The sequence below is a fragment of the Olea europaea genome, unplaced genomic scaffold, assembly GCF_002742605.1.
Source record: "Olea europaea var. sylvestris unplaced genomic scaffold, O_europaea_v1 scaffold991, whole genome shotgun sequence".
Taxonomy (NCBI): Eukaryota; Viridiplantae; Streptophyta; class Magnoliopsida; order Lamiales; family Oleaceae; genus Olea; species Olea europaea.
This window is the reverse complement of record NW_019268421.1, coordinates 18,886-43,834: the sequence shown is the minus strand read 5'-3', so window position 1 is coordinate 43,834 and position 24,949 is coordinate 18,886. Positions and strand designations below refer to the sequence as shown.

The window sequence follows — 24,949 nt, the reverse complement described above, 5'->3', positions numbered from 1 at the left end:
AAGCTTTCATATTCACCCCCACCCTCTCTTCCCCCCCCTCTCTCTTTTTTTTGTACTCTACCTTGTGAGTTTAACTGATTTCAACTTACATGTGCAGGGGCCGAGCTTGATCTGGAAGGAGTCATGGACTCCATGCCTGACCAGGGGCAGGAGGGTGAGGTGGATCCTTTGCCTATCCCTTCAAAGAGAAGGAGGGGGGCGACCTTGGGAGAAAGTCTCAGACGATCAACGAGACTTCTCAGCCTTTAGATAAGCCTCGTGATGTGGTTCTAGCTCCTAGGCCGGGAGCTCCTAGTCGTGCGCGATGTGAGCGCGAGGACTCGCTTCCTAGCTTTGGGTTTCCTTCCACCCGGGGCTATCATGAGATGGGGGTGCTTAAGTTGTTGGTGACCCCCGCTCGATCCAGAGCGATTGCAGGGCGCAGCGCAGATGACATAGAAAGGGCTGCGGCTGTTTACCTTCAGAGGGTATGTTTCTCATTTCGAGATTTCTTTCATGTTGGATCTCGCCTTTTAAGTTAGACTTTAACTCGTGGTTTCACTCTTTTTCCCCTTATACATTTTTTTTAGGTGGTGGCCCTCCAGACCGGACTCGTTGAGTCGAATCGCCGTCTGGTCTCAGAGCTGAAAACTCTTACTGAAGAAAAGAAAAAGGAGGCTCATCACCACAAGAAGAAAATATCCTCCTTGAGGAAATCTCTGGAGATGTCGGACGCTCGAGCTCGTGAGCAAGAGACGGAGATCGACAACCTACGTTCTGTTTTGGCTCGTGCTCCTAAAGAGGCGGTTGAGAGGTATAAAGCCTCAGATGAGTACGCTATAGATCTCAAGGCGGCTGTGGATCAGTATAAGACATCGTTCGATTATGCTAAGGCTTTGAACTCATACGGGGGGAAGGCGATGTCAGCATCAATTAAGCTCTCCAAGGAGTGGATTATGGCCGAACATCCTTCTATAGACCCCTCCGGCTTGGATATATATATTTTTTATTTTTTTTATTTTTACGGCTCTCTTTCTAGTCGCGTAGGCTACGTCAACCGCAGGGGGCGATTTGGCGATTAAGGGCCTTAGCCAATTTTTTGACTTTCCAAGGCTCTCCACCTAGCCACGTAGGCTATGTCGACCGCAGGGGGCGATTTGGTGGTTAAGGGCCTTAGCCAATTTTTTGACTTTCCAAGGCTCTCCACCTAGCCGCGTAGGCTATGTCGACCGCAGGGGACGATTTGGTGGTTAAGGGCCTTAGCCAATTTTTTGCCTTTCCAAGGCTCTCCCCCTAGCCGCGTAGGCTATGTCGACCGCAAGGGGTGATTTGGTGGTTAAGGGTCTTAGCCAATTTTTTGACTTTCCAAGGCTCTCCACCTAGCCGCGTAGGCTATGTCGACCGCAGTGGGTGATTTGGTGGTTAAGGGCCTTAGCCAATTTTTTGACTTTCCAAGGCTCTCCACATAGCCGCGTGGGCTATGTCGAATGCAGGGGGTGATTTGGTGGTTAAGGGCCTTAGCCAATTTTTTGACTTTTCAAGACTCTCCACCTAGCCGCGTAGGCTACGTCGACCGCATGTCTTAGTGGGGTGGGCGTGGATTTCAAAGTTGCTTGTTGGCATAAAAAATTCCTGGTCTTGTGAGCTCAGTAGGTGCACCGGGACGTCCCAGCTAGGCTGGCCCTTCCATAGTGCCCTCATCATCCGTCACCGCCAAGGTCTTTCATTGAATAAGATAAATTGTTACAACTAAGGGTGCCTTCGTGAGGCATTACATAGAGAAAATAAACAATGCAACCCAATCTACTATACTTACAAAAGCGCAGCCGGCGTGTACATTTTGAGTTCTACTGGTAATACTTTTTGAGGTGTTCTGCATTCCATGGTCTACCTAGCGGCCTTCCTTTTATATCTTTCAAGCTGTAAGCTCCCTTTCCCAGCCTGCGAATTACTTCGTACAGGCCTTCCCAGTTTGGACCAAGCTTTGGTGGGAGTGTCCTACCGCTGCTGCATCTCTTAGAATGAGATCTCCTGGCTGGAAGACCCTTGGCTTCACTCTCCGGTTGAAGTACTCAGCGGCTCTTCGTTTATAAGCCATCATTCTTATTGCCGCCTTGTCCCTTACCCCTTCGAGGAGGTCGAGTTCTCCCCTAGTTGCTGCGTCGTCGGGTTGCTTGACTTTCATCCTTCCTGTCTCTCTTAAGATCTCAACGAGAACCACGGCTTCCATCCCAAAGGCCAGTTTGAATGGCGTCTCCCCGGTCGACTCTCGGGGGGTAGTGTGATATGCCCATAGTACATTGGGCAACTCCTCAGCCCAAAGTCCTTTTTCTTTTTCTAACCTTGTCTTCAAATTCCACAGTATGGTTCGATTGGTCACTTCTGCTTGCCCATTTGCCTGCGGGTGAGCAACTGAAGTCAGCCTGTGGTCGATGTGGTAGCTGGTGCAGAAAGCTCTAAAACTGTGATTATCGAATTGTTTTCCATTATCTGTAATGATTACCCGAGGTATACCAAACCTGCATATGATATTTTTCCAGACGAATCCCTGTATCTTTGCAGTCGTGATGGTGGCCAAAGGCTCAGCTTCCACCCACTTAGTAAAGTAGTCGACGGCAACTAACAAGAACTTCCTTTGTCCTTTTGACAGGGGCAAAGGTCCCAAGATGTCCATCCCCCATTGGAAGAAGGGACACACCCCAAAAACTGCCGTCTGTTGCTCGGCCGGAATGTGGATCAGATTTCCATGGCGTTGGCATGCATCGCATTTTCTCACCAACTCTCTAGCATCTTCCTTAATACTAGGCCAATAATATCCTTGTCGAAGCGTTTTGAACGCAAGGGTAGTCGCCCCTTGGTGGTTGCCACAAATTCCCGCATGTACTTCGACTAGCACCTCCTGTGCTTCTGTCGGTCGCAAACACTTCAAATATGGCATTGTGAAGCCTCGCTTGTAGAGTTGCCCATCGATGATGGCAAACGAGGCTGCCCGAACTTTTAGCCTTCTGGCTGTGAGAGCATCATCCGGCAATTTATTCTTTGTGAGATACTCAAACAGCGGGTCTATCCAACTTTCCTCATTCTCTACGTTCATAACATCGATTACGTGTTGGATGCTAGGTTATCGCAGAATTTGCACACTGGCTGTGCGAGGCAGTCGTCTGGGGTTGGCTGATGCGAGCTTAGCCAGCGCATCCGCTCGCTCATTGTCCTTTCGAGGGACCTTAGTTATCTTAAACTTAGTGAACCCCTTCTGCAAGTTTTTGACCTCAATTAAATATGCAGCCATCTTTCCGTCCTTTGCTTCGAATTCCCCCGTCACTTGCCCGATTATCAACTGAGAGTCGCTGCAAATTTCCACTGAGGTTACCCCGAGTCTGGCTGCCAATCCCAAACCCGTGATTACTGCTTCGTACTCGGCCTCGTTATTTGTTGCTGGGAATTCAAAATGCAGTAAGTATTCCAACTCTTCCTCATTCGGACCTATCATTATGATCCTTGCCCCGGATCTTTCGTCATTTGAAGATCTATCGACAAAAATTTTCCAATCTGCCTGCTCCCCTGGTGGGAGCTCGGGCAGGGTGGTGAGCTCAACAATGAAGTCTGCTAAAGCCTGTGCCTTAATAGTTGTCCTTGGCCTGAATTCGATATCAAACTCGCTTAACTTGATGGCCCATTTCAACAACCTCCCAGAGGTCTCGGGCTGATGTAGAATCTGCTTGATAGGTTGGTCAGTCATTACTTGCACCGTGTGAGACTGAAAGTAAGGCCTCAATTTCCTGACCGCGACAATTAATGCAAACACCAGCTATTCAGTCAGGCTGTATCTTATTTCTGCACCCCTCAATACTTGGCTCACATAGTAGACTGGTTTCTGCACCTTCAAGAACTCTTTCACCAGGACCGCGCTGACTGCCTTTGGTGATACTGCCAAGTAGAGACACAACACGTCCCCAGGAGATGGGCTGGTCAAGACCGGGGGCTCTTGTAATGACTGCTTCAAGTTCCTAAGAGACTCTTCGCATTCCTGGGTCCACTCAAAATTGGAGGAGCCCCCTATAGCTTTGAAGAAGTGGTAGCATTTGTCCGCCGCCCGGCTTATGAAACGATTTAAGGCCGCTACCCGCCCCGTTAGCCTCTGAACCTCCTTCCTGCTGGTGGGGCTTTTCATTTCTAGGATTGCCCAAATTTTGTCCGGGTTCACTTCGATGCCCCTTTGCGTGATCATGAAACCTAGAAATTTTCCACCTGCGGTACCAAAAACACACTTCTCTGGATTGAACCTTAATCTGTTTTGTCGGGCAACGTCAAACACTTTCTGCAAACAGGCCACATGGTCATTGGCTCTGGCGCTCTTGACCACCATATCGTCAACATAGACTTCTACGACACCTCCGATTAGCCCACGAAAGACTTTGTTCACCATCCTCTAATATGTCGCTCCTGCGTTTTTCAAGCCAAATGGCATGGCTGTGTAACAGTACGTGCCGAAGTCCGTGATAAATGACGTCTTCTCCTGATCGGCCTCGGCCATTGAAATTTGATGATACCCCGAAAATGCATCTAGAAAGCTGAGCCTTTCATAACCCGACGTTGCGTCTACCAGTTGATCTATTCTGGGAAGTGGGTATGAGTCTTTTGGGCATACCTTGTTCAACCCAGTATAGTCTACACACATGCGCCATTTTCCATTTGACTTCTTCACAAGTACAACATTTGCCAACCACTCGGGGTATTGCATCTCTCGGATAAAACCCGCCTGTAGCAATTTTTCCACCTCTGCTCTGGCCGCAGCCTGCCTCTCAGGGGCAAGGTTTCTCTTTTTCTGCTTCATTGGCTTAGCCCCTGGCTGGACACCGAGGCGGTGCTGCGCGACAGTTGGGCTAATCCCTGGGATATCCTTTGGGTTCCAAGCGAAAACATCCAAATTTTCGGCTAGACACTTCGCCAATTTTTCCTTCTCTTCGGATCCCAGACCTGTTCCAATAAGAAACTCCTTTCCTTCGTCAATAAAGATTTTTTCAATCATATCAAGCGGCTCGATCCGCTCCCTCGGGAGTTCTACATCCAGCATCATGACTGATGGTGGGCTTTTGGCTTGTATACTATCCACATAGCACTTTCTTGATGCATGCTGGTCTCCTCGCACGCTCCCGATCCCCCTGCTGGTTGGGAACTTCATAATTTGATGGTATGTCGATGGGACCGCGCCAGCTGCATTTAGCAATGGCCGGCCGTAGATAGCGTCGTAAGCCATGGGGGTCTTGACAACCAAGAAATTAGTCATGATCACCACTGTCGCTGGGTATGTCCCAAGCGTGACTAAAAGCTCTACAGTCCCTTCCGGTATCACTGTTGCCCCTTTAAAGTCTTGTAGGGGGTAGTCACCACCTTCAACCTTTCTTGGGGGATTTTTAGAACCAAGAAGGCATCCCAGGTGAGGACATTTGCCGCACTCCCTCCATCGACTAATACCCTCTTCACGTCAAAATCCGCAACATCGCCTACTATTACTAAGGCGTCATCATGGGCGTGAGTTACACCAATCATGTCCTCTTCATCGAAAGTTATACTCTGGTTGAATCTTGCTTTTTCCTGTATAGAGCAGACCCCTAATGAACGCGCATAACTCTTCCTAGCTGAATTTGAGTCGCCGCCCGATGCTACTCCTCCGATGATCATGTTTATCACTCCTGCTCTTGGTGGGGGTATACCTTCGACCCTTTGCCTGCCCTTGTCGTTTTTCACATACTTTGCCAATAGCCCCCGTCTCAGCAGGCGCTCAATTTCTTTCTTTAACTGTAGGCATTCTTCGGTATCATGCCCGTGATCTCTATGAAAATGGCAGTATTTACTTTGATTTCTCTTGCCCGAAGGGGTTAGCATTGGTTTGGGCCATTCGAGCTCCTTCATGTGCTGTATCTCCATCAATAACTTTGTTCGTGGAATGTTCAAAGGGGTGGGTGTCTTGACCTCCTCTCATTTTTGCCTGACTGACCGGTCTTGGACATAACCCTTGCTCGTGCGTTCACTCTTCGGCTTATTTTTATCATTGTGCCTTTGCTCGTCATATGTTTTTCGCTTATTAGCTTCCGTCTTTCTTCCATCCCTGAGATTTTTAGTTACCTTCTCCGCTTCCTCCGCATCGACATACTTGTCTCCCTTCTTTAATAGGTCATGCATCGACTCCGGGGGGTTCTTGGAGAGTGACATCTTAAAGGCCCGGTTTCGCGTTCTATTCATCAAGGCTGTAACCACTGCGAACATTTGCAGGTCTCTAATGCCAAGAGTTGCCCGGCTGAACCTGGCTAAGTATTCTTGCAATGACTCGTCTTTGTCCTGTACGACCTGCATCAACCCAATGGCTGTCTTCCTCTTCCTCTTCCTCTTGCTGCTTAGGAAATAAGCCACAAAGCTCCTGGAGAGCTCATCAAATGACTTGATGGAGCGCGGGGCCAAGGTTGCTACCCAGTCCCTAGCCTCCCTCCTGAGCGTGGGGGGAAAGGATCGGCACATCACCTGCGTCCGGGGTGGCATAAAGTCTCATCAGATCCACGAAGGTTCGTAGATGGTCAAGCGGGTCCGTGACTCCATCATAGGCTTCAATCATGGGCTGTTTGAAGCCTTTAGGCAAAGGGACCGCCATGATTTCTGGGGCAAACGGGTCTTCCTCCAAAACCATCTGTCTCCGCTTATCCTTCCTTTTGGACAACGCATCGTCTATCTTCTGTGACATGATTTCTTCCATCTTTCGTTCCAGGTCTACCATGGTTTGCGGGGGCTATTGAGCTCCGGTCATTGGGGCTCCCGCGTCTCCCGCTCCCCGCTGAGAGGTGGGTGGGACAACCGTGGGTGGCGCTTGAGGCGGTTGTTGATTCGTCACTTCCGTCGGGCTTAAATGAGGGATGGTGGTTCTCTGCGACTGGTCTTGCAAAAGCACCATCATTGCTGCCAACTGGTTTTTTAAAGCGCTGAATTGACTCTGCGTCACATACTACGGAGACGGTGGTGGTTCATGACCCCTTGCAACTGACTCCGACTCCGTCTTCGCCGTGTTCCCAACCAGGCGAGTATCACTTCTTGTTCGTCTTCTTGACATGGCTTTTTAGTTCAAATGAATTTTCCCACAGGCGGCGCCAATGAAAGGGCGGTGATTCAACACCCTTCTGCTTGCCCGGTAATGTTTGGCGTTTCCACCACTCCGTCAAGTATGCAAGACCTGAAAAATGAAGGCGGGGCTTTCTCCCCCGTTTTACCTCTGGCGTGAGAATTAGTTTTCATACTTGGAAAGAATATATTCGAAATTCAAATGGCTAAAACGAGAATGGGAGCTAGAAAAAATCCCTTACCTGTGTCACATCCGAGGGTATTTATAGATATTAGACACTAGGTAACCGCTAGGCGGTTGTGGTGCCACGTGTCCCACGATGGTATTCCCACTACACCCACGTTCTGAGTGATGAGTCCTTAACTTCCCGTCTGAAAATTGTACCTATATCAGCGGCCATGTTACCTTGTCAATTCATTAAAGGTTTTATGGCTAAGTGTTTGGACAAGGAATATCATTCCCGTTGAGGATTTCGCTCAGTGGTAGAATGATTTCTAGGGATAGCGGTAGAGCGCCCTTTGGGGGTTGTGGTAGAGCGCTCCCTAGACGTAGTGGTAGAGCGCGCCCTAAGTGTAGTGGTAAAGCGCGCCTATCGGTGTGCTGTGATCTGCCTTGCTTGTCCTTGAGGGTGGCTACTTCTACCAACCTATATCAAATAAATTGATAATTTTCAATTTATAAAGCTCACATTCAACTGTGTGAAATCGATTCTTGCTAACCCACCTCCAAAATTTGCACTATTTGATTTGTTCTTGGTTCAAGAAAGGGAATTTTAACATGCAATCGTTCATTGTAAGCAAGAATAATGCATATGAAGAAGAATAAAGCTGAATTTGAAGGTGGTCTTAATATGGTGAAAATGGATTTGGAAACGGGAGAAATAAAGGGGATTTAGGGATTTATATTTGGAGATTTGGGTAATATTGATCTCCAAATTGGACATTTTAATCATTTCAATTTAAAGGTATTTAAGACTTTTAATATATAATCAAATAGATTATAGACTACTTGAACAAAAAGTATTGATATAGACTATTTTACCAAATATTATGATTGACTAGGCTTCTTAAGCAAATCTCCCTAAATTATATTTAATTTAACGGAATATAAGTTGAGATAATTCATCCCTCCATGTATCTTAGCCCTGTTTGAACCCTATTATTTCTCATTATATTAAATTAAATTTTTATCTCTCTTACTTTTAACCAAACAATTTTCAATAAAATAATATTACACATAAATCAAAAATTTTTCAACAATTTATTTTAAAAAAAAATATTATTCATCTCATTATATTTACAAATAATGGAACTCAAATGGAGCATCTATGCAAAAAATTTCCGAAAGGGTCGAATGGGAAAGGGGTAGATTTGACATTTCCTACTGTAAATCCATATCCAGGTGTTGCATTGTTGAGACAAACCCGTTCTTTTGAACTGAGAAGAGAAACAACCGCAAAAGCAGAGGCTCGCCCGTGCTTTGATTTTCTCTCTCTAAATTCTCCATTTTCCGGCCAATTTCTCATTTTTCTTATCTAAGCTCTCTTCGCATCACAATTATAATCTAAAATACATTCTAATTTCCATTTATAGATAACTATTCGTTTGATTTTTCCGATTTTTACCCTTCGTATTTTAACAGACAAATACAGTCACCTTTCGTTTAACTGAGAAGTAGACGAATCTCCAGATTGCGCCATTGCATCCGAAGCACCTCCACAAAGCTCTAGCGTGTCATCCCAGGCAAGTTTAAATTCTGACCCTCGCAGGCATCCCACGTGATTTTCGTTTATTTTGTTGAATTTTCTGACAGTATGTAGTTGTCCAGAATAAATCAACAATTTTTATAGTTTCGGAGGTTTTTTGTCTATGGGTTTTTGTTCGTGCTCTGGAAAATTGTATTTTGCTTTAAATCTCGTTTTTGCCTGGCATTTGTGTTTGCACTGTGTAGAAGAATGTGATTTCTGTGGAAAATTAATTTCAATGGAAATTCATGTTTGTCTCGTCTTCAAATTTCCATTTCCTTTGTATTTTTGCATGTAGGTTTTTCTTTGTTTTCCTGACCCTGCAAAGTTCTTAAATTTTATATTGGTGACTAGATATCAAAATGGATAAAAATGATGTAGAGATAGAGGATACTGAAGAGCATCCTCAAGATTCAACTAATAAAGCACCAGAGTCAGAAAATAAACTTTGTTCTGCTATGTTTGAATTCGGAGGAGAAGAATTGCCGCTGGCTGCTGCTGCAGGCTTTACCAATGCCAGCAAGAGTGGGAGAGATGGCCAAACTAGTTATAGAATCTACACAGATGATGAGAGCCTTGCTCAGAGTAAGATGAAAGAACAAATCAACTCTAAGAGCAATTCACAAGAGTCAGTCAACAGTAAGGGTGAGGTCAGGGACCAAATCAACAGAGAAAGTAAGACTGAGGATCAAATCAAAATCAAAAGCGATGTGGAGGACGAAACCAATGCTATAAATTTAGTGGAGGAACCAACTGATTCTACATATCAAATGGATGAACAGAGTATTACTGGCGGTGGGGTGCAAACAGAAAAACCCATCGCGCTCGGCATACAGGGTAGGCATCCTGTTGAAAATGTGATGGAGAAAAAACCTACTGAAAATGTTTCAGAGGAAAAAAATCCCAATGAAATTGGCAGGGAGGACACAAATCCTGTCAAAAAAATTTATCGAGAAGAAAAGCCTATGGAAAATGCTGACATCAGACAAAGTCTTATTGGAAGTGGGCAACTTCCAACGGAAGTGTCTAAAAATGAAGCTTTTCAAACTAGGAGCTGTGAGCCTGATGAGGTTCCACAGTATAAGGATGAAGAAATGGTAGATGTGATTAATAATACCGAGGATAAAACTGTTAAAAATGAGATGAAAGAAGGGGGTACTGAAGTTGTTCCAGTTACAGCATCAACTGATGAGAATGCCAGGTCTGGTGAAACCGTATCTGACCGTGAAGTTGATAATGCTTCGCTTCCAAATCATCAAGAAGCTGCTACGCCCAATTCTGTCTTCAGATATTCAACTCTAACGGCTGGAGATTCTGGTGGGAAAGCATTCAAGACAGTTTTTAGTCATGCAAAGGTACTTACTGTCACTGCAATAAAATAGAAGATGCAAAAGGATATTTGAAAATTATAAAAATCAAGTGTAGATATGATAAGAAGAGAGTAAAGGATTTCATTTGCTCATCTTTTTTCTTTTGGTTTCAGATTGCAGAGGGTGATGATGGAACGCCAGAGGATCAAGCTGCCTTCTTGAAAGAACTTGAATTTTTTCATAGGGAGAACAAAACAGATTTTAAGCCACCTAAATTTTATGGGCACCCACTAAATTGCCTGAAGTAAGTTTGTTCTGGTTTTGATTTTATGAAAAGTCTATTCTTGGGTAAATCTTTTTTACCTTTCTTCTTCGGCTGTAGGTTATGGAGAGCTGTGATTAGATTGGGAGGCTATGATAGGGTATGAATGCCAATATATATATATACATACACATTCTTGTATTTGTACTTTGTTGCTGCTTATTAGCAATAAGAATGTTAAATGCTCAAATATTAGTTGATCAGTATCTCCGAAAATTTTGTTGGATTTGGTACATAATATTACATGTTTCAGAAAACAAGTTGCTCATGTTGCGCATAAGATCTTTACTTATATTCGTCAAATTTTTAGATAAGAAAAAGTTTAATGTACTGTAAGACTGAAATAGTAGTGTTTATAAATTTCTAAGAAGTCCAAATAATCTATTCTTGTTTCTCCCTTTCCCAATTACGTGCATGCATTAGATTGTTCTCTCTCACAGAATTAGAGATAAATAGCATGGGTTGATTGAGGGGCCGTTTGAGCCCCATTATTTGTAGATTATAATGAGATGAATAGTGTTTTTTTGAAAAATGAGTGGTTGAAAAGTTTTTAATTTACGTGTAATATTATTTTTATTGAAGATTGTGTGGTTAAAAGTAGGAGGAAAAAAATTTAATTTAATGTAATGAGAAATAATGTAGCTCAAATGGGGGCTAAATGATAATTATGCATTAGTGCTTACAAAACCAAAAGAAATCTGGATTATTGATACGTCTATCATCCCCTGCCAAATTCCTTGCATGCATTTTTTATCTTACATCGTTAGAAAAATGTATCATAAATTGATTAATTTATTTTCACGCATTACTTCTTGTTATGTGATCTTCTCCCCTTTTCTACTAGCATGGCTGCATAAAATTGACCTCCCGCCCTCCACCCGTGCATTACCATTCATGTCTATAAGCATGTGAAAAGAGAATGATGCCATGCATCCATGTTATGTTTTTGAGAATTGTTAAAGTTACTCTTGCTTTTCTTTGTTTTATGCATGATCTTGAACGCTTTTGGAGTGATGTTATCCTTACTGCATGGTATCTCATTAATTGCATGTTATCCTTTGTTTTGAACTGTGCATCTTCCTTCTCTCTTTTGTTTTCTTCTTCTTCACAGTACTCGTTACCTAAGTTTTTGGCCATGCTTGTTATGTTCATCACTATGGTCCTAATCACGACAAATTTGACTCACGCTCCATTAAATGTATTTTTCCTTGGTTACTTCCAAACACGAAAAGGGTATCAACACTATAATTTTTCACTACGATGCTACTTTGTAAGTGTCGATGTCACTTTTGACGAATCCACACCTTATTTCTCTACTCCTAATACGTCTTCCGATTCCCCTCTGGATCTGTTCGCTTACCCGTCCCATATCTACCAATTAGTATTTCTCTAGAACCAAACTTGTTTCCATCTATCACATCAGAGTTGTCCTCCTGTCGTATAGAACTATATCCTCTTTTACAAGTTTATACTCGATGGTCTAAGCCATCGTCACTTGTGCCTTCATCTATCACGTTGCCGTCTGCAGATCCTGAATTCAGCATCTATTTTGATCTCGAGTCATTGCTTATTGCTGTCTGTAAAGGTAAACGTACTTGTGTAACTAAACTTTCTATTAGCCACCATGTCCTTTTTGATTCGTTGTAACCTTCGTTCTACTGTTTTACATTCTAGCTTTCTGCTGTTTTTGTATCTAAGACAGTGACACAGGCTTCATCTGATCCTAACTGATGAAAGACTGTGGAATTAGAAATGGCTGTTTTGCATGAAAGTAAGACTTGGGAACTCGTTCCTTCACCACGTGGAATACATTCAGTTGTTAATAGACGGGTCTATGTTTCGAAATTCAATCCTAATTGAATTGTTGATCGATTGAAAGCTCAACTGATCGCTAAAGGTTACACATAGACCTATGGTATTATTTATGATGAAACACTTTCTCCGGTTGCTAAGATCTATTCTATTCGTATTTTGATTTCTATTGCTGCTAGCCTTGGTTGGTCACTGTTTCAATTGGATATTAAAAGTGCATTTCTTCATGATGGCTTGCACAAAGATGTTTATATGGAGCAATCACCTAGATTTGTTGTTAGGGGGAGTACCAGAACTATATTTGTAAATTGAATAAGGCTTCATATGGATTAAAACAATCTCCAAGAGCATGATTTGGGAAGTTTTCTGAGGTTTGTTCTACAATTTGGTCTTTAGAGGTGTCAAACTAATCATTCAGTATTTTATCTAGAAACTAGTGCAGGCCATGTGATTCTTGTAGTTTATGCAGATGCTATTGTAATCACTGGTGACGATGTAGAGGGGATTGCTTGGTTGAAATAGTTTCTACAAAAACAATTTCATACCAAAGATCTAGGCAAACTCCGATATTTCTTAGGTATTGAGGTTGTTAGGTCTCGGGTAGGTATCAGCTTATCTCAGAGAAAACTTGTATTTGACCTATTAGATGAGACATGTTTTCTTGGTGCTCGTCCAGTAGATACTCGCATGGATCCTAATGTGAAGCTGCTAAAGGGTGAAGGAGAACCATTTGAAGAACCAGAAAAATATTGTCGTTGGTTGAAAAATTGAATTATCTTACCATTGCACGACCAAATATTTCCTATGCAGTTAGCGTCGTTAGTTTGTTATTAGATGTTCCTTAGGTGTCCCATTGGGAAGCTGTGATACATATTATTCGGTATTTGAAAAAGGCTCCAACTCTTGAATTATTGTATAAACAAAACAGATATGTCAAAGTAGAAGGTTTTACAGATGTAGATTATGCAGGATTGCCATTAGATAGACGATCCACTATCGATTTCTGTACTTTTCTCGATGATAATCTTGTTTCTTGAAAAAGTAAGAAACAAACTGTAGTAGCAAGGTCGAGTGTAGAAGTTGAATATAGGGCAATAGTTCATACGACTAATGAATTGACATGGTTACAAAACTTTCTTCAAAAAATCAATCTCTCAACTCCTACTCCTACTCCTACTCCGATATTCTATGATAACCAAGTTGCTTTACATATTGCATTCAATTCAGTCTTTCATGAAAGAACCAAGCACATTGAAGTTAATTGTCACTTTGTTTGGGATGAAGTAATGAGTGGTGATGTATGTACACCATTTATGAAAACAGGAGATCAACTTATATGTTTGCAAAGTTGTTGAATAGTAATCGATTGAGGTTTCTTAGTTCAAAGTTGGCTTATATGATATGATATATATATATATATATATATATATATATATACTCTAACTTGAGGGGGAGTGTTAACAAAATAAGTAAGTCAGAATAACGAAATTAGGCAAGAGGCAATTAGGTTTATTTTTTTTTTCTATATTTGTATCGTGTCTTTCTATGTATATACTTTTACCATCTCTATATGATAGAAGCATACTAGAGGAAGATTAATAATCTTCTTCCCTACAAAGTTTTTCACCAAACCTATTTATCAACAAGAATTATGCTAGATGATTAAATCTGGATCTGCTTTTGGATGAAGTCATCCTTGCAATGATCCTCATTGAAGGGAACATCAGCTTTCGTCAGTGGTGGTTCTAGCGAGGGCATCATATAATTAATCTTGCTGACATATTTTTGGAAAATTATGTCTTCTTTCACAATGTTTTGGTTGGGACCTTAGGCAGAGTCAATCATCATATTTGATTTCCACTCCGGGAACTCATTTTTGACTGTATTTGGAGCAATATAGGATTACTAACTGATTGTCTGATCAAAATTTCCTCATTTACATGAATTGAACAGAAACCACTTTCCTTGTACATATTAGCCCTGTTGCAGTGGACATTAAACCCCCCCCCCCCAACCCCCAACTCTATGCTGCCTCTCTCTTTCTGATATTGCCTTCCTTTCTCTCCATATTCATGCACTGCCTGTACTTCATTGTAATCTTCCATGAAACTCAGGACATTTTTATATGTACAGCAAATTCATCATTAGCTATTTACTTTTGAGACGGGGAAAACTATGCAAAAATTATTATGTAAAAAAAGGAATGCTGAACATTGACAATGAGTATGTCTTAAACCACATTATAAAAAAAATTTTATGCTTCTGCATGAGGGCATATATTTTTGTCAGATACTAATCCTTTGTCCTTTTTGCTGCATATTGGTCATATTTGCGCTTCGAAATCAATTGGTACTTTTAAGCTCTGAACACCACTTTCTAGGTTAACATACTTCTTGCAATCGACTTCGATAAAGATATGAATTTGAATCTACCTTGACAGAGTTTTAGCACTATATTTGGAACTTTCTGAAAGTCGAATATAACCACAACAACTTGCAAAGACTCTGCAATCTTGCATCTCGACTCATGTTATATGCCGTACTGCTGCTCTAGAAACTTGAACTTCTGTTTTTTATTATAATACTAGCATTAATTTTAAGCTTGGCTCAGCAGAGCATTTTAAGTCAGAAAGTATTTCTGGTGACCATATTTTTGCTTGTTTGTTGCAACTTTGATGAATTAATGGATGTGAACAGGTGACAGGGTCAAAGTTGTGGAGGCAAGTGGGAGAGTCGTTTCATCCTCCAAAGTAAGGTTCTTTATGGATTATCTGATCAGTTGCTGGATTTATAGAGTTAAATTTCTGAATTAAGTGATTTTTTAAACTGGTGTTCTTAAATACGACTAATGGACATCAAGTGAGTATGCATGCGTAGTCAAATTTATGAAATGTCTTTGAACAATCCAACAATGCTATATTATCTTGTTTTATGGGTTTTAAATTTGCTAATCTTGGTTTACTTGACATGCACGAGATGAAAAAAGTTTTGAAAGCTCTGATGAGTGCTCCTCTTTTCTTATAGGACATGCACAACTGTTTCTTGGACATTCCGCGTTTTCTATGAGAAGGTAATATGGCCAAGTTCACTTTGAATTTTCTTCTTGTAACATTCTCTGTTTTACACATTAGCAGTTGAGGTGAATTTTGCTGCATGTACCCAATGCTTTTTTGCTACAAAATATTTGTTACATGGATGCATTGCATCTTTTTACTAGAAAATATTTTATGTACTTGAATTTTTTTGGTTACTAATAGGATTCGAAACAGTGAAATAGCAACCTGGTTTTGATCTCATTGTCCATGCCACTTCTATATTTTATGATTTATTTCCCTTTTTTTCATTTGTTTTTTTTTGCATTTGAAGTGATTAGCTGGAGAATCTGAAAACGCCTCATCCTAACCCTGGACACCTGTGTAGGAAGTGAAATAAGAACTTTGCGCCTTCCAATTTCCAAAATAATTGAAGTTTTTTCTATTTGGAATCATGTAATCGAAATATAGTTCAAAGAAAAACTCTCCATTTGAGAAGGCTTCTGCCTATACACGACTGTTAAATACGTGTGAATTCACATTGAATGTTACTAAACTATGGAAACAAAGAAGAATGCATCCTATTCCATAGAATGTCCGTTAAAAGGCATGGTTATATTGGTTGCTATCTGTGTTTTATGCTCTTTCATGTTCAATTACCCGAATACAATCTAAATGAGCAAATTAATTATGGGTACTAATAGATTTAGTAACTGAGAAACGGAAACCTGCTTTCGCATGTTGTATGTTGTTATTTCTTTATTATGTGCATTTGAAGTGATTGGAAGAAAGTCTGAAAATGTTTCACCCCATCCTTGGACAATTGTGTATTGCTCGACAACTGTGCAGGATGTGAAATAAGAACTGGAAAAGCTCGCAAGCTTACATTGATTGCTTTTTGTAATATGTGTCTCTGCTAATTCATGTTACCCGATAAGGTAGGTTCACGTTCCCCTCCCTCTGCTTACTCTTTCCCATGTTCGTGTGTTAGGCTCTTCTGGAGTATGAAAGACATAAGAGACAAAGTGGCGAGCTCGAACTCTCAGTTCCTGCCCTCCCTGAAGCTTCTGTTATTGACAATGAGGTGAGTATCCTCTTTTTCTTTTTTTTTTTTTTTTTTTTTTTTTTTTGGGTACACTACCCTTGCTAATATCAATTTTATTATTTGCATTTAAATTCTCTTAGTATGAAGCATTGTTATTTCATAAATTTGAAGAATTATATTGACTACCAATCGTTAGATAGATTTTTGGAGATGAGGCGAGTATCCTTTTTTCTTTCTTTCTTTTTTTTTTTTGGTACACAACCCTTGCTAATATCAATTTTTTATTTGCATTTAAAATCTCTTAGTTATGGAGGATTGTTTATTTCATAAATTTGAAGAATTATGTTGACTACCAATTGTTAGTTAGATTTTTGGAGATGCACTTTGGAATATGAAGGTTTTAAGTTAAGTACGAGATGGAGCATCGATTGTTTGATGGAGATGCAATCACCACCAACATGTCAAGCTCTCAAAATTTTGAAGCTGCCATACAATCTCTAAAACAGAAATATGTGTTGCCTCTCCTTTTGTGGATTTTGGGGCTGGGTTTTTCACAGTGCCAGCAGTAGTTGTGTGCTAGTAGAGGTTGTTTTGCAGGATGTTGGGGAACTATGCTACCATTAAAACTCTCTCTTTCATGTTTTTTGTCCTTTTTCCCCTTTTGTGGCTAGTTCCAAAACAGCAGATACTTTGGAATGGATGTGGTTATGCTCTGCAAGTTTTTGTCACTGTGGCATGCTGCTGATCTGGAACAGTGGAAATAAAGAGAATTTTTATTATATGAACTATGCTCATTTTTTTCTGAACTACAATTGGATGATATAAAGTGGGTGTGAAATAGGAAAATTATAGTCATATGTCCTAAAGACGATCCAGATTCCAGACCAATGTAAATGAGATGGATGGAGTATGTTTTACAATCAGGATTCATTTTTTACAGTCAGAATCCTGCCCCATTATAGTGCCACTCTAGAAAGTGGAAAATTTAAGGCCGTGGTTGGTTTGCCGTTTTCGGCCCATTTTCCGTTTTCCATTTTCGAAAACGCGAAAAACGCGTTTGGTCCGTCTTTTTCAAAAACGTATTTTCGAAAATGAGTTAAAATTTATAACTGAAAACGCAAAATGATTTTTTATCGTTTTCAACATTTTCAGTTATAAATGTCGAAAACGCTCAAAACGCGGAAAATGGGCCGTTTTCGAGAAAAACTAAAAATCGTTTTGAAAATGAAAATGGAAAATGAAAATGGAAACCAACCGCACCCTAAAATTCTCGACAAATTCTTGGCTAGTGGGCTATGGTTAAAACCCAGTGACATTTTTTAGATTTTAGAGAAGAAACAAATGCTGCAACCATTAGTGCCTCTAATTTTGTTTGTGTGGTAGTAGAGGAAAGTACTTAATTCATGTTCGGCAAAGCTTAAAACATACTTTTTATCCGCACATTTCTTAGAATCCACTATTTTATATCTACTTATTATCCTCACATTTTGTTGAACCTACAGCTTATAAATTATAAATACTTTAAAGGAATACCAAACAACCACTTAGTCTTAGAGATTCTTTTACTATAATGAGGAATTTGATGGGTTTTCATGACTTTGCTCAAGAACTGTTTATGAGTACAACGTGATGCATACCTTTAAGAACTTTACCTATATTCTTTAGAGAGTGGGATTACTGAAGACTGGCCTGACTTTATTACTTCTCTCATTTTGTCTCTTTGTTTAAATTCCTTATGTGCCTACTAAACCTGCCACACAGCTAACCATTTCTGCATATAGGTAAATACTTTTAGAGTGGAGGATTAGTGTGTACCTTTGGTAATATGTGACACTTTCCTCCATTTGGAAACAAATCCTATGTTAAACGCACAAGGGTGAAAATTTATACCTCTTGTTTGTCCGTACATGGACGGTGAGGAACCACTGTCAGTGGTATATACCATTGCTCTTTCCAATTTTGAAATTATTTTCACTTCTTGTTTACAAAAATAAAAGACTTGTCAGGGTGGAAGCGTATGTACCTCTCTAAGGGAGGCCGACTTATACTCATTAAATCCACTCTCTCTAATCTCCCTACTTACTTTTTGTCATTGTTCCCTATTTCGACTGCAGTGACAAATAGATTAGAGAGACTTCAAAAAGGGAATTTCTCTGGGTAGGAATGGGGGAGGAGAGAAAACTTCATTTGGTTAATTAGGGTATTGTTTGTTTGCCTATGAGGATGGGGGGCCTTGGAGTTAGGAGTCTTGTTTTGTTTAATAAGGCCTTATTGGGTAAGTGTTTGTGGCGATTTGGAGTAGAGAGAGAGAGAACTTTTGGAGAGAAATCATAGATGAGAAGTATGGTGTGATGGAGGGGGGTTGGTGTACTGTTCGGGGTTGCGGTTCCTATGGGGTGGGTTTGTGGAGGTATATTCGACGGGGATGGAGTGATTCTCAGGACAAATTGAATTTTGTGGTGGGGAATGATAATGATATCAGATTTTGGGATGATTGTTGGTGTGGTGATCAACCGCTGAAGTTAGGATTTCCTTCTTTGCACCGCATTTCTTTAGTGTCTTCTGCTATGGTGAGTGATGTATTAGTCATTCATAATGAGAATTACAACTGGAATATTACTTTTGAGAGGGGCTTACAGGATTGAGAGTTGGATGATTATTCGTTGTTTTTGACATCTCTACATAAGGTACAGATTCGATTAGGAGAGAATGATTGTAGTAGGTGGAAGTTGGCATGAGATGGTATCTTTTCTGCCGCACTTATTTTAGATCCCTTTTGGGACCTATGGAGAGTTCATTCCCCTGGAAGCTGGTGTGGCAAAGGAAATTGCCTCCATGGGCAGCATTCTTATTGTGGATGATTGTAAGGGGGCAGGTGCCAATGGTGAATAATCTTCGACGAAAAGGCTTTTATGTAATCGAGTGGTGCTATATGTGCAAAAGGGATGGGGAGACGGTAGACCACTTGTTCATTCATTGTGATGGTGTTCGCTGGCTTTGGAACAATATCCTGACTTCTCAATCTTTGGTTTAGGTGCTGCCAAGGCGCATAGAGGACATATTGCAAGCATGGAGGCGAAAATTTCATGATAAGGATAGTAAACTTGTATGAAACCTTATTCCGGGATGCATTGCATGGTGTGTTTGAAAAGAAAGGAACAACCGCTGTTTCGAAGATCAAACAAAGACAATAGTGCAGATTAGGGAAATGTTTTATTTGACTTTGTATAATTGGTTTAATGCCGCGGCTAAAAATCCTGTAGAAGGGTTGCCTAATTTCATGATGTTCCTCTCTTGCTTAAAGTGATTGTACACATCCCGTGTAATCTCTTTTAATTAATAAAATTATGATTACCTATCAAAAAAAAATATAAAATTACTTGTGGAACTATTTGTACATTATTCTTTTTTGTTTTCACTGTACTCCAGTCCACTATATATATTTTTGTGCAAACACATGTATGTACATGTGAACATTAATAGTGTCTTGCATTTACATAATAATTGGTGTATGATATACAATTTGAACATTTTTATATGAATTACACAGGGAATCGGCTACGATGGATCAAGTTCAGGACCAGGTAGTGGTAGAAGAGATGCTGCTGCTCGTGCCATGCAAGGTTGGCATGTACAACGTCTTTATGATTCTGGTGAGGTTGGGGAGCCAATTGTAAAGGTATGCAGGAATCCATATCTTTTAATTCATCTTCTAGTCTATCTTTTGACTTTTTCAACCTATGCAGTTCTCATTTTCTATTTTAATTTCACTGTTAATAATATTTTGATAGGACAATTATCTGAACAATATGGCAAAGCGTGAGAAAAACCTCAAAAGTATTGGTAAGGTTGCTTCATTTAAAAGTGTCTGAAATATAAGCACCATTTTAGTTCAACATCTTTGAAATTGTAAGAAATGGAATTGTAAGAAGTTATTTAATTCTGGAAGTAACATATATGTGCAAGTCCTGTTAGTATTAGTCCTTTTAGTTTTCAGGATAAATGAAAACTAAACTGTTGTCTCGTATCCGGTGTGTGCATTTAGGCTCACTTAAACAGAAGAGACCAAACGAAGTGGAGCATCCAGTGAAAGCAGCACGTATGGAAGCATTTAAGCAGTTAAGGCTTGCCATTATTTGAACGTTTATACTCTCTTCTGTTTGTGAAAATTAGGCTGATCTATATCTCGAAGACAATATGCATTTTTTGGCAAGGAATTGAAATTGACCTTTAAATGTACATTACGACCAGCAACCGATTTTGTTTCATTTGCCATTCATCCACCCAAGGTGTATTATTATTATTATTATTATTATTATTATTATTATTATTATTATTATTATTTTTGTATCATGCGAGTTTTAAGTTTTGTCCTTGTTCAAATGCTCTCAATATCCTTGTAGGATCCTCCAAATTACCTGCAAACAACCTGTCTATTAGGTAGATTGTTAAATTGTTATGCTTGACATCTGTATTTCGTTCTTCAATAAAAATATTAGTTCTAGCATCGACGATTAATGTAGTAACACGAGCATATGAGCTTATGCTAACACACGAGGAACATCTTAGCCAATCAATCAATAGTTTTAAAGAATTTATATTGAGGTGTCCATTATGCTTACGTTTCTACAATAATTTGGGAACTAATATGTTAGGTTAGACAACTGTAATCAAGAAGCAATGATGCCAAAAGCTACCAGTGATGGTAGTTTCTTTGGATATGTGCTGCAGCATTAACTCAGAAAATTCTCATTAGGATAGACCTTTTTATGTGATAGGGTATTTAAACTTGTCTCCTCAGTGTTTCATTGTAAGTAATTTCTAAAAGTGCTGGGAATTGTGTTTGTGTCAAAATAGTATCCAAGCTGGCTCTAAGAATGGATGGCTTGTTTGCATCTTTGTTACTGTACACGTGTTTGCATGTTAGTTGCTGTTTATGTGCTTTCAACCAATCTCTCTCTCTCTCTCAGAGAAGTGATTTCACTCTTGCATTTTTCCACCGGCCACGTGCTTTTCTGAATTGTTTTTCTTTGCCAGGGTGGTTACATCGGTTGTTGATGTTGGTGCCCCAGCTGATTGGGTAAAGATCAACATACGCCAAACTGTACGTTTCTGTCAAACTCTGCAAATTCTCTCACGTCTTTTTACCTCCACACGAGTGTAACTGCTGGAGGAGAATTCTAACAGTGACTGATTCTCTATGTGCAGAAAGATTGTTTTGAGGTTTATGCACTAGTCCCTGGGCTTTCGCGTGAAGAGGTCTGTACTTCCTGCAACCTTGTCATAAAGTTCACATTATCTTATCTTTACACAAATATTGATTTTCCATCTTCATTTCCTAGTTAGAAACTGTTTCGTTGCGTAATTCTGCTGTCCATAACTTACCCCTAAGTTTTTATTTCTTGGAGCATATAGGCTCTATTTTTTCCCTAAAAAATCAACATCATTATTATCACTGTTGCAAAAATACGAGGGCTATGGTATGATCAGCTGTCACAGCGCAACATAGATGAATTGTCTTGGTTTATTGCATATGATTTGAAACTAAAAGCTATTGCCTAAGGAGTAACCGGTTCGACCAGTTCAATTATGAAGTTTCTCACAGGATTGGTGATATGAAAAAATAAGGAATTCACAATAGACAGCAGTTTTTCTCTGTTAAAGCTTTTCATTTACTTCAGAGTTCTCTTACATAGGTCAATATTTGCAGCAGCTGTAATAAAAGCTAAAATGGATACTTGAATTTTGCGTTTCTACGTGTTCAAATCAAGTTGTAATAAAATTTCCTAGCAAGAAGGCCATCTGAATTCTGAACCTCTAATTAAAAACTACTCGTAAAATCAATTCTGTTTCTGTTTCTGTTTCTTTTCATCTGCTAAGGAATTTAAATGTATTCTTTTACGGCTCAAAGTGAGATTGCAAACTCAAACAATGTGATGCTTTTCCTTATTGGTGTACTTAGGTGCGAGTTCAATCCGATCCTGCTGGACGTTTAGTGATAACTGGTGAGCCCGAGCAACCAGAGAACCCCTGGGGCACTACAGCATTCAAAAAGGTAATCTTTTGTCTTAAGACTTACAACAGGAATTTGATGCCATATATTTCGTATTGTTAAATCTCATCAGTTCATGATCTCGTCATACTAGTAAAAAATTAACGGGACCGTTCCTCCTCAAAAAAATTGACGCACTTATTTGAAAAATAATCATGACCTTTAATTTAAGTTAATCCAACGCTCAACATGTATTTCACTAGGATCATTGGAGAGTTTGATCAAATAAGATATTGATCATTGGATTGACTTAAATTAAATGTCACAATAATTTGTCAAATAAGTGTGTCAAATTTCTGAATAGGACGAGTGGTTCTGAAAAATTAATTACTGAAATGGGTGTGTTTGGTTTATGGGAAAAATCAGAACTGAAATGGATTTCATACCTGAATATATTAATAGCTTAAAAAGCATAGTAATTGAATATTCCGTTTCTATGTTTCAATCTGTTCATATAGGGAGTGTTTTGCCTTTCTACTATCTTGTTGATATCAGAGGGGAAAATCAAATTATCCATATTAGTGCACGGATATGTAGTTTTCTATTTAGCCCTTGTTTGAGCCACATTCTTGTCCAAAAAATGCATTTTTGAATAGTGTATTGATGGGAAATGTGTGGTTAAAAAATAAAGAAAATCTTTGAATTTGCGTGTAATATTTTTTTATTGAAGAATGTGTGGTTGACGTGTGGTTAAATCACTGTTGAAGAATGAATTTTGATGAAAAAATAGGGCTCAAACAAGGGCTTAATTTTGAAGGGTAGAGACTCGAATATGATTAACCAGTTACACATGATTTCAGGTGGTTAGCTTACCTGCCAGAATTAATCCACATATGACTTCTGCTGTGGTTAGCATGCATGGACGTCTCTTCATTCGAGTCCCCTTTGAGCAGTCGCGTGCATAATTTCAAGGAAGATTTATTAACATTTTGCAAAGGAGCAACGAGGTGAATCATCGTTAGCAACAAACTTCAGCCGAAGTTTATAACTTTTTGAATGTTTAGTCGTCTAAGCATATTAGTTTTTAGGCCTTAAGAAGTTGAAAATATTAGTGAAACTTTGTTCACTGTGGAGGCTGTTTGGCTGTGGCCGTCCTGATGACTTAGGTTTCTACTCAATGTAAGACAATTACATGATTGTCTTATTTAACTGAGACTCTTATTTTCATTCCTCTACTTGAGTTTCTTGAATGGTTTTCTCGTCTTAGTTCTTTGACATTGGCTATCGAACAAGAATGAAGGCATCACTTATAGGGTATGGTAAAACTTTTGCAGAACACAACCCTTTCGATAATATTAGTGTCTCGATGTTGTGATCTTGAAGTAAATTGACTATTAGGTATGTTTCTGTCGTTTCACAGACAGCGCCAATGATGCAATTAAAAAGTGTACCAGGTATAATGTACAAATTGAACAGCAGACAAGAATGTAACGCCCGACCTAGAAATATCTTCTGGGATTCTAATAAAGCTGTTAGGGATCTCCTAATTTAGAATTCATCGAGTTATATAATTATTATTAATTTTTTTTAATTTTTATTTATTTTTATTTATTTTTACCAGTCGATCTTGTACATATATATTACAAGAAGACAAGTGTGTCGTGAGTAATTAACAAGGGACGTGAATTACACAGTAATATTAGAGAAAAAAGAAGTTTAAGTAATATAGATTACTGTTTACTCCGATCAAATATTAATTTTATAATATATTGTAACAAATGTGTAAATGTCTTCTTCACTTTTATTTTTAACGATTTTTAAACATTTATTTTTTCTATATAAATGATTGAAAATTGTAATAAAAGGAATGCAAATCAATTGTGAAGAGATTTTATTAAATTTTACAACCTTTGATGCAACTTGGTCTCCAATCTATTTTGTTCGACAGTGTCGTCTGCAACCTTTGAACTTCAAACATCGTTAGTCTTCGACGAAATTTTTTGTTCAATTAAAATCGACAAGTTAATTTTCGTTCAAATGATAATATTACGACTTTCAAATATCTATTCCATATCTTCTATATTTCAACCATTCTTCAACGGTTGCATCAAAGTGTCAATATTTGTTGAATCGACCCTTTTTTGTTTCTTGTTGCTTCAAGAGGCTTGGCAAGCGGTGATGGAGATTAAAATATCTTAATTTCCAGCCACTTCTATTATTTATTTCTATTCTTTTAAATATGATTTAAATTTAAATTAAAATAAGAATTGACGCGAGTTCAAGGTTGGTGAGGGTGGAACTTTTTGCCACCGTTACTTTTGACTACTTGAATTATTCGAATGATAAGATTTACTTAGGGCCTGTTTAGAGCAACTTTTCCACACACGGAAAAGCAAATTTTTGACCCTTTTTTGGTCAGTTGGGGCCCACTTTTGAGATTATTGGTCAACAATAATAACTACAAATGGTTTTTAACGGTCCAAAAAGCAATTTTTTTGGCCTAAAAATTTCCTCGAAACAGGTGCTTAATTCTTGTATCACAAGAAGTTTGACTTTTTGCCATCCTTACTTTTGACAAATTGAATTGTTCCAAGAATATAATAATT

General features: G+C 39.4%; 3 protein-coding genes across 3 annotated transcripts; 2 read left to right on the top strand and 1 right to left on the bottom strand.

The window, feature by feature from the left end:
* Positions 1 to 75: 75 nt before the first annotated feature.
* On the top strand, positions 76 to 1,061 carry LOC111392858. The gene is made up of 2 exons (XM_023018254.1): positions 76 to 467; positions 570 to 1,061. The coding sequence occupies exons 1-2, from the start codon at positions 366 to 368 to the stop codon at positions 1,059 to 1,061; spliced, it is 594 nt and encodes a 197-aa protein (XP_022874022.1). The 5' UTR covers positions 76 to 365.
* Positions 1,062 to 5,328: 4,267 nt separating this feature from the next.
* LOC111392857 lies at positions 5,329 to 5,907 on the bottom strand. The gene has a single exon (XM_023018253.1). The coding sequence runs from the start codon at positions 5,905 to 5,907 to the stop codon at positions 5,329 to 5,331; it is 579 nt and encodes a 192-aa protein (XP_022874021.1).
* Positions 5,908 to 8,512: 2,605 nt separating this feature from the next.
* On the top strand, positions 8,513 to 23,588 carry LOC111392856 (AT-rich interactive domain-containing protein 5-like). The gene is made up of 14 exons (XM_023018251.1): positions 8,513 to 8,829; positions 9,186 to 10,186; positions 10,315 to 10,445; positions 10,524 to 10,563; positions 14,972 to 15,024; positions 15,299 to 15,344; positions 16,298 to 16,390; positions 19,902 to 20,030; positions 20,143 to 20,194; positions 20,397 to 20,469; positions 21,389 to 21,455; positions 21,560 to 21,610; positions 22,314 to 22,406; positions 23,204 to 23,588. Exons 2-14 carry the CDS (start codon positions 9,194 to 9,196, stop codon positions 23,306 to 23,308), a joined length of 1,926 nt encoding a protein of 641 aa, XP_022874019.1. The 5' UTR covers positions 8,513 to 8,829; positions 9,186 to 9,193; the 3' UTR covers positions 23,309 to 23,588.
* Positions 23,589 to 24,949: the final 1,361 nt, after the last annotated feature.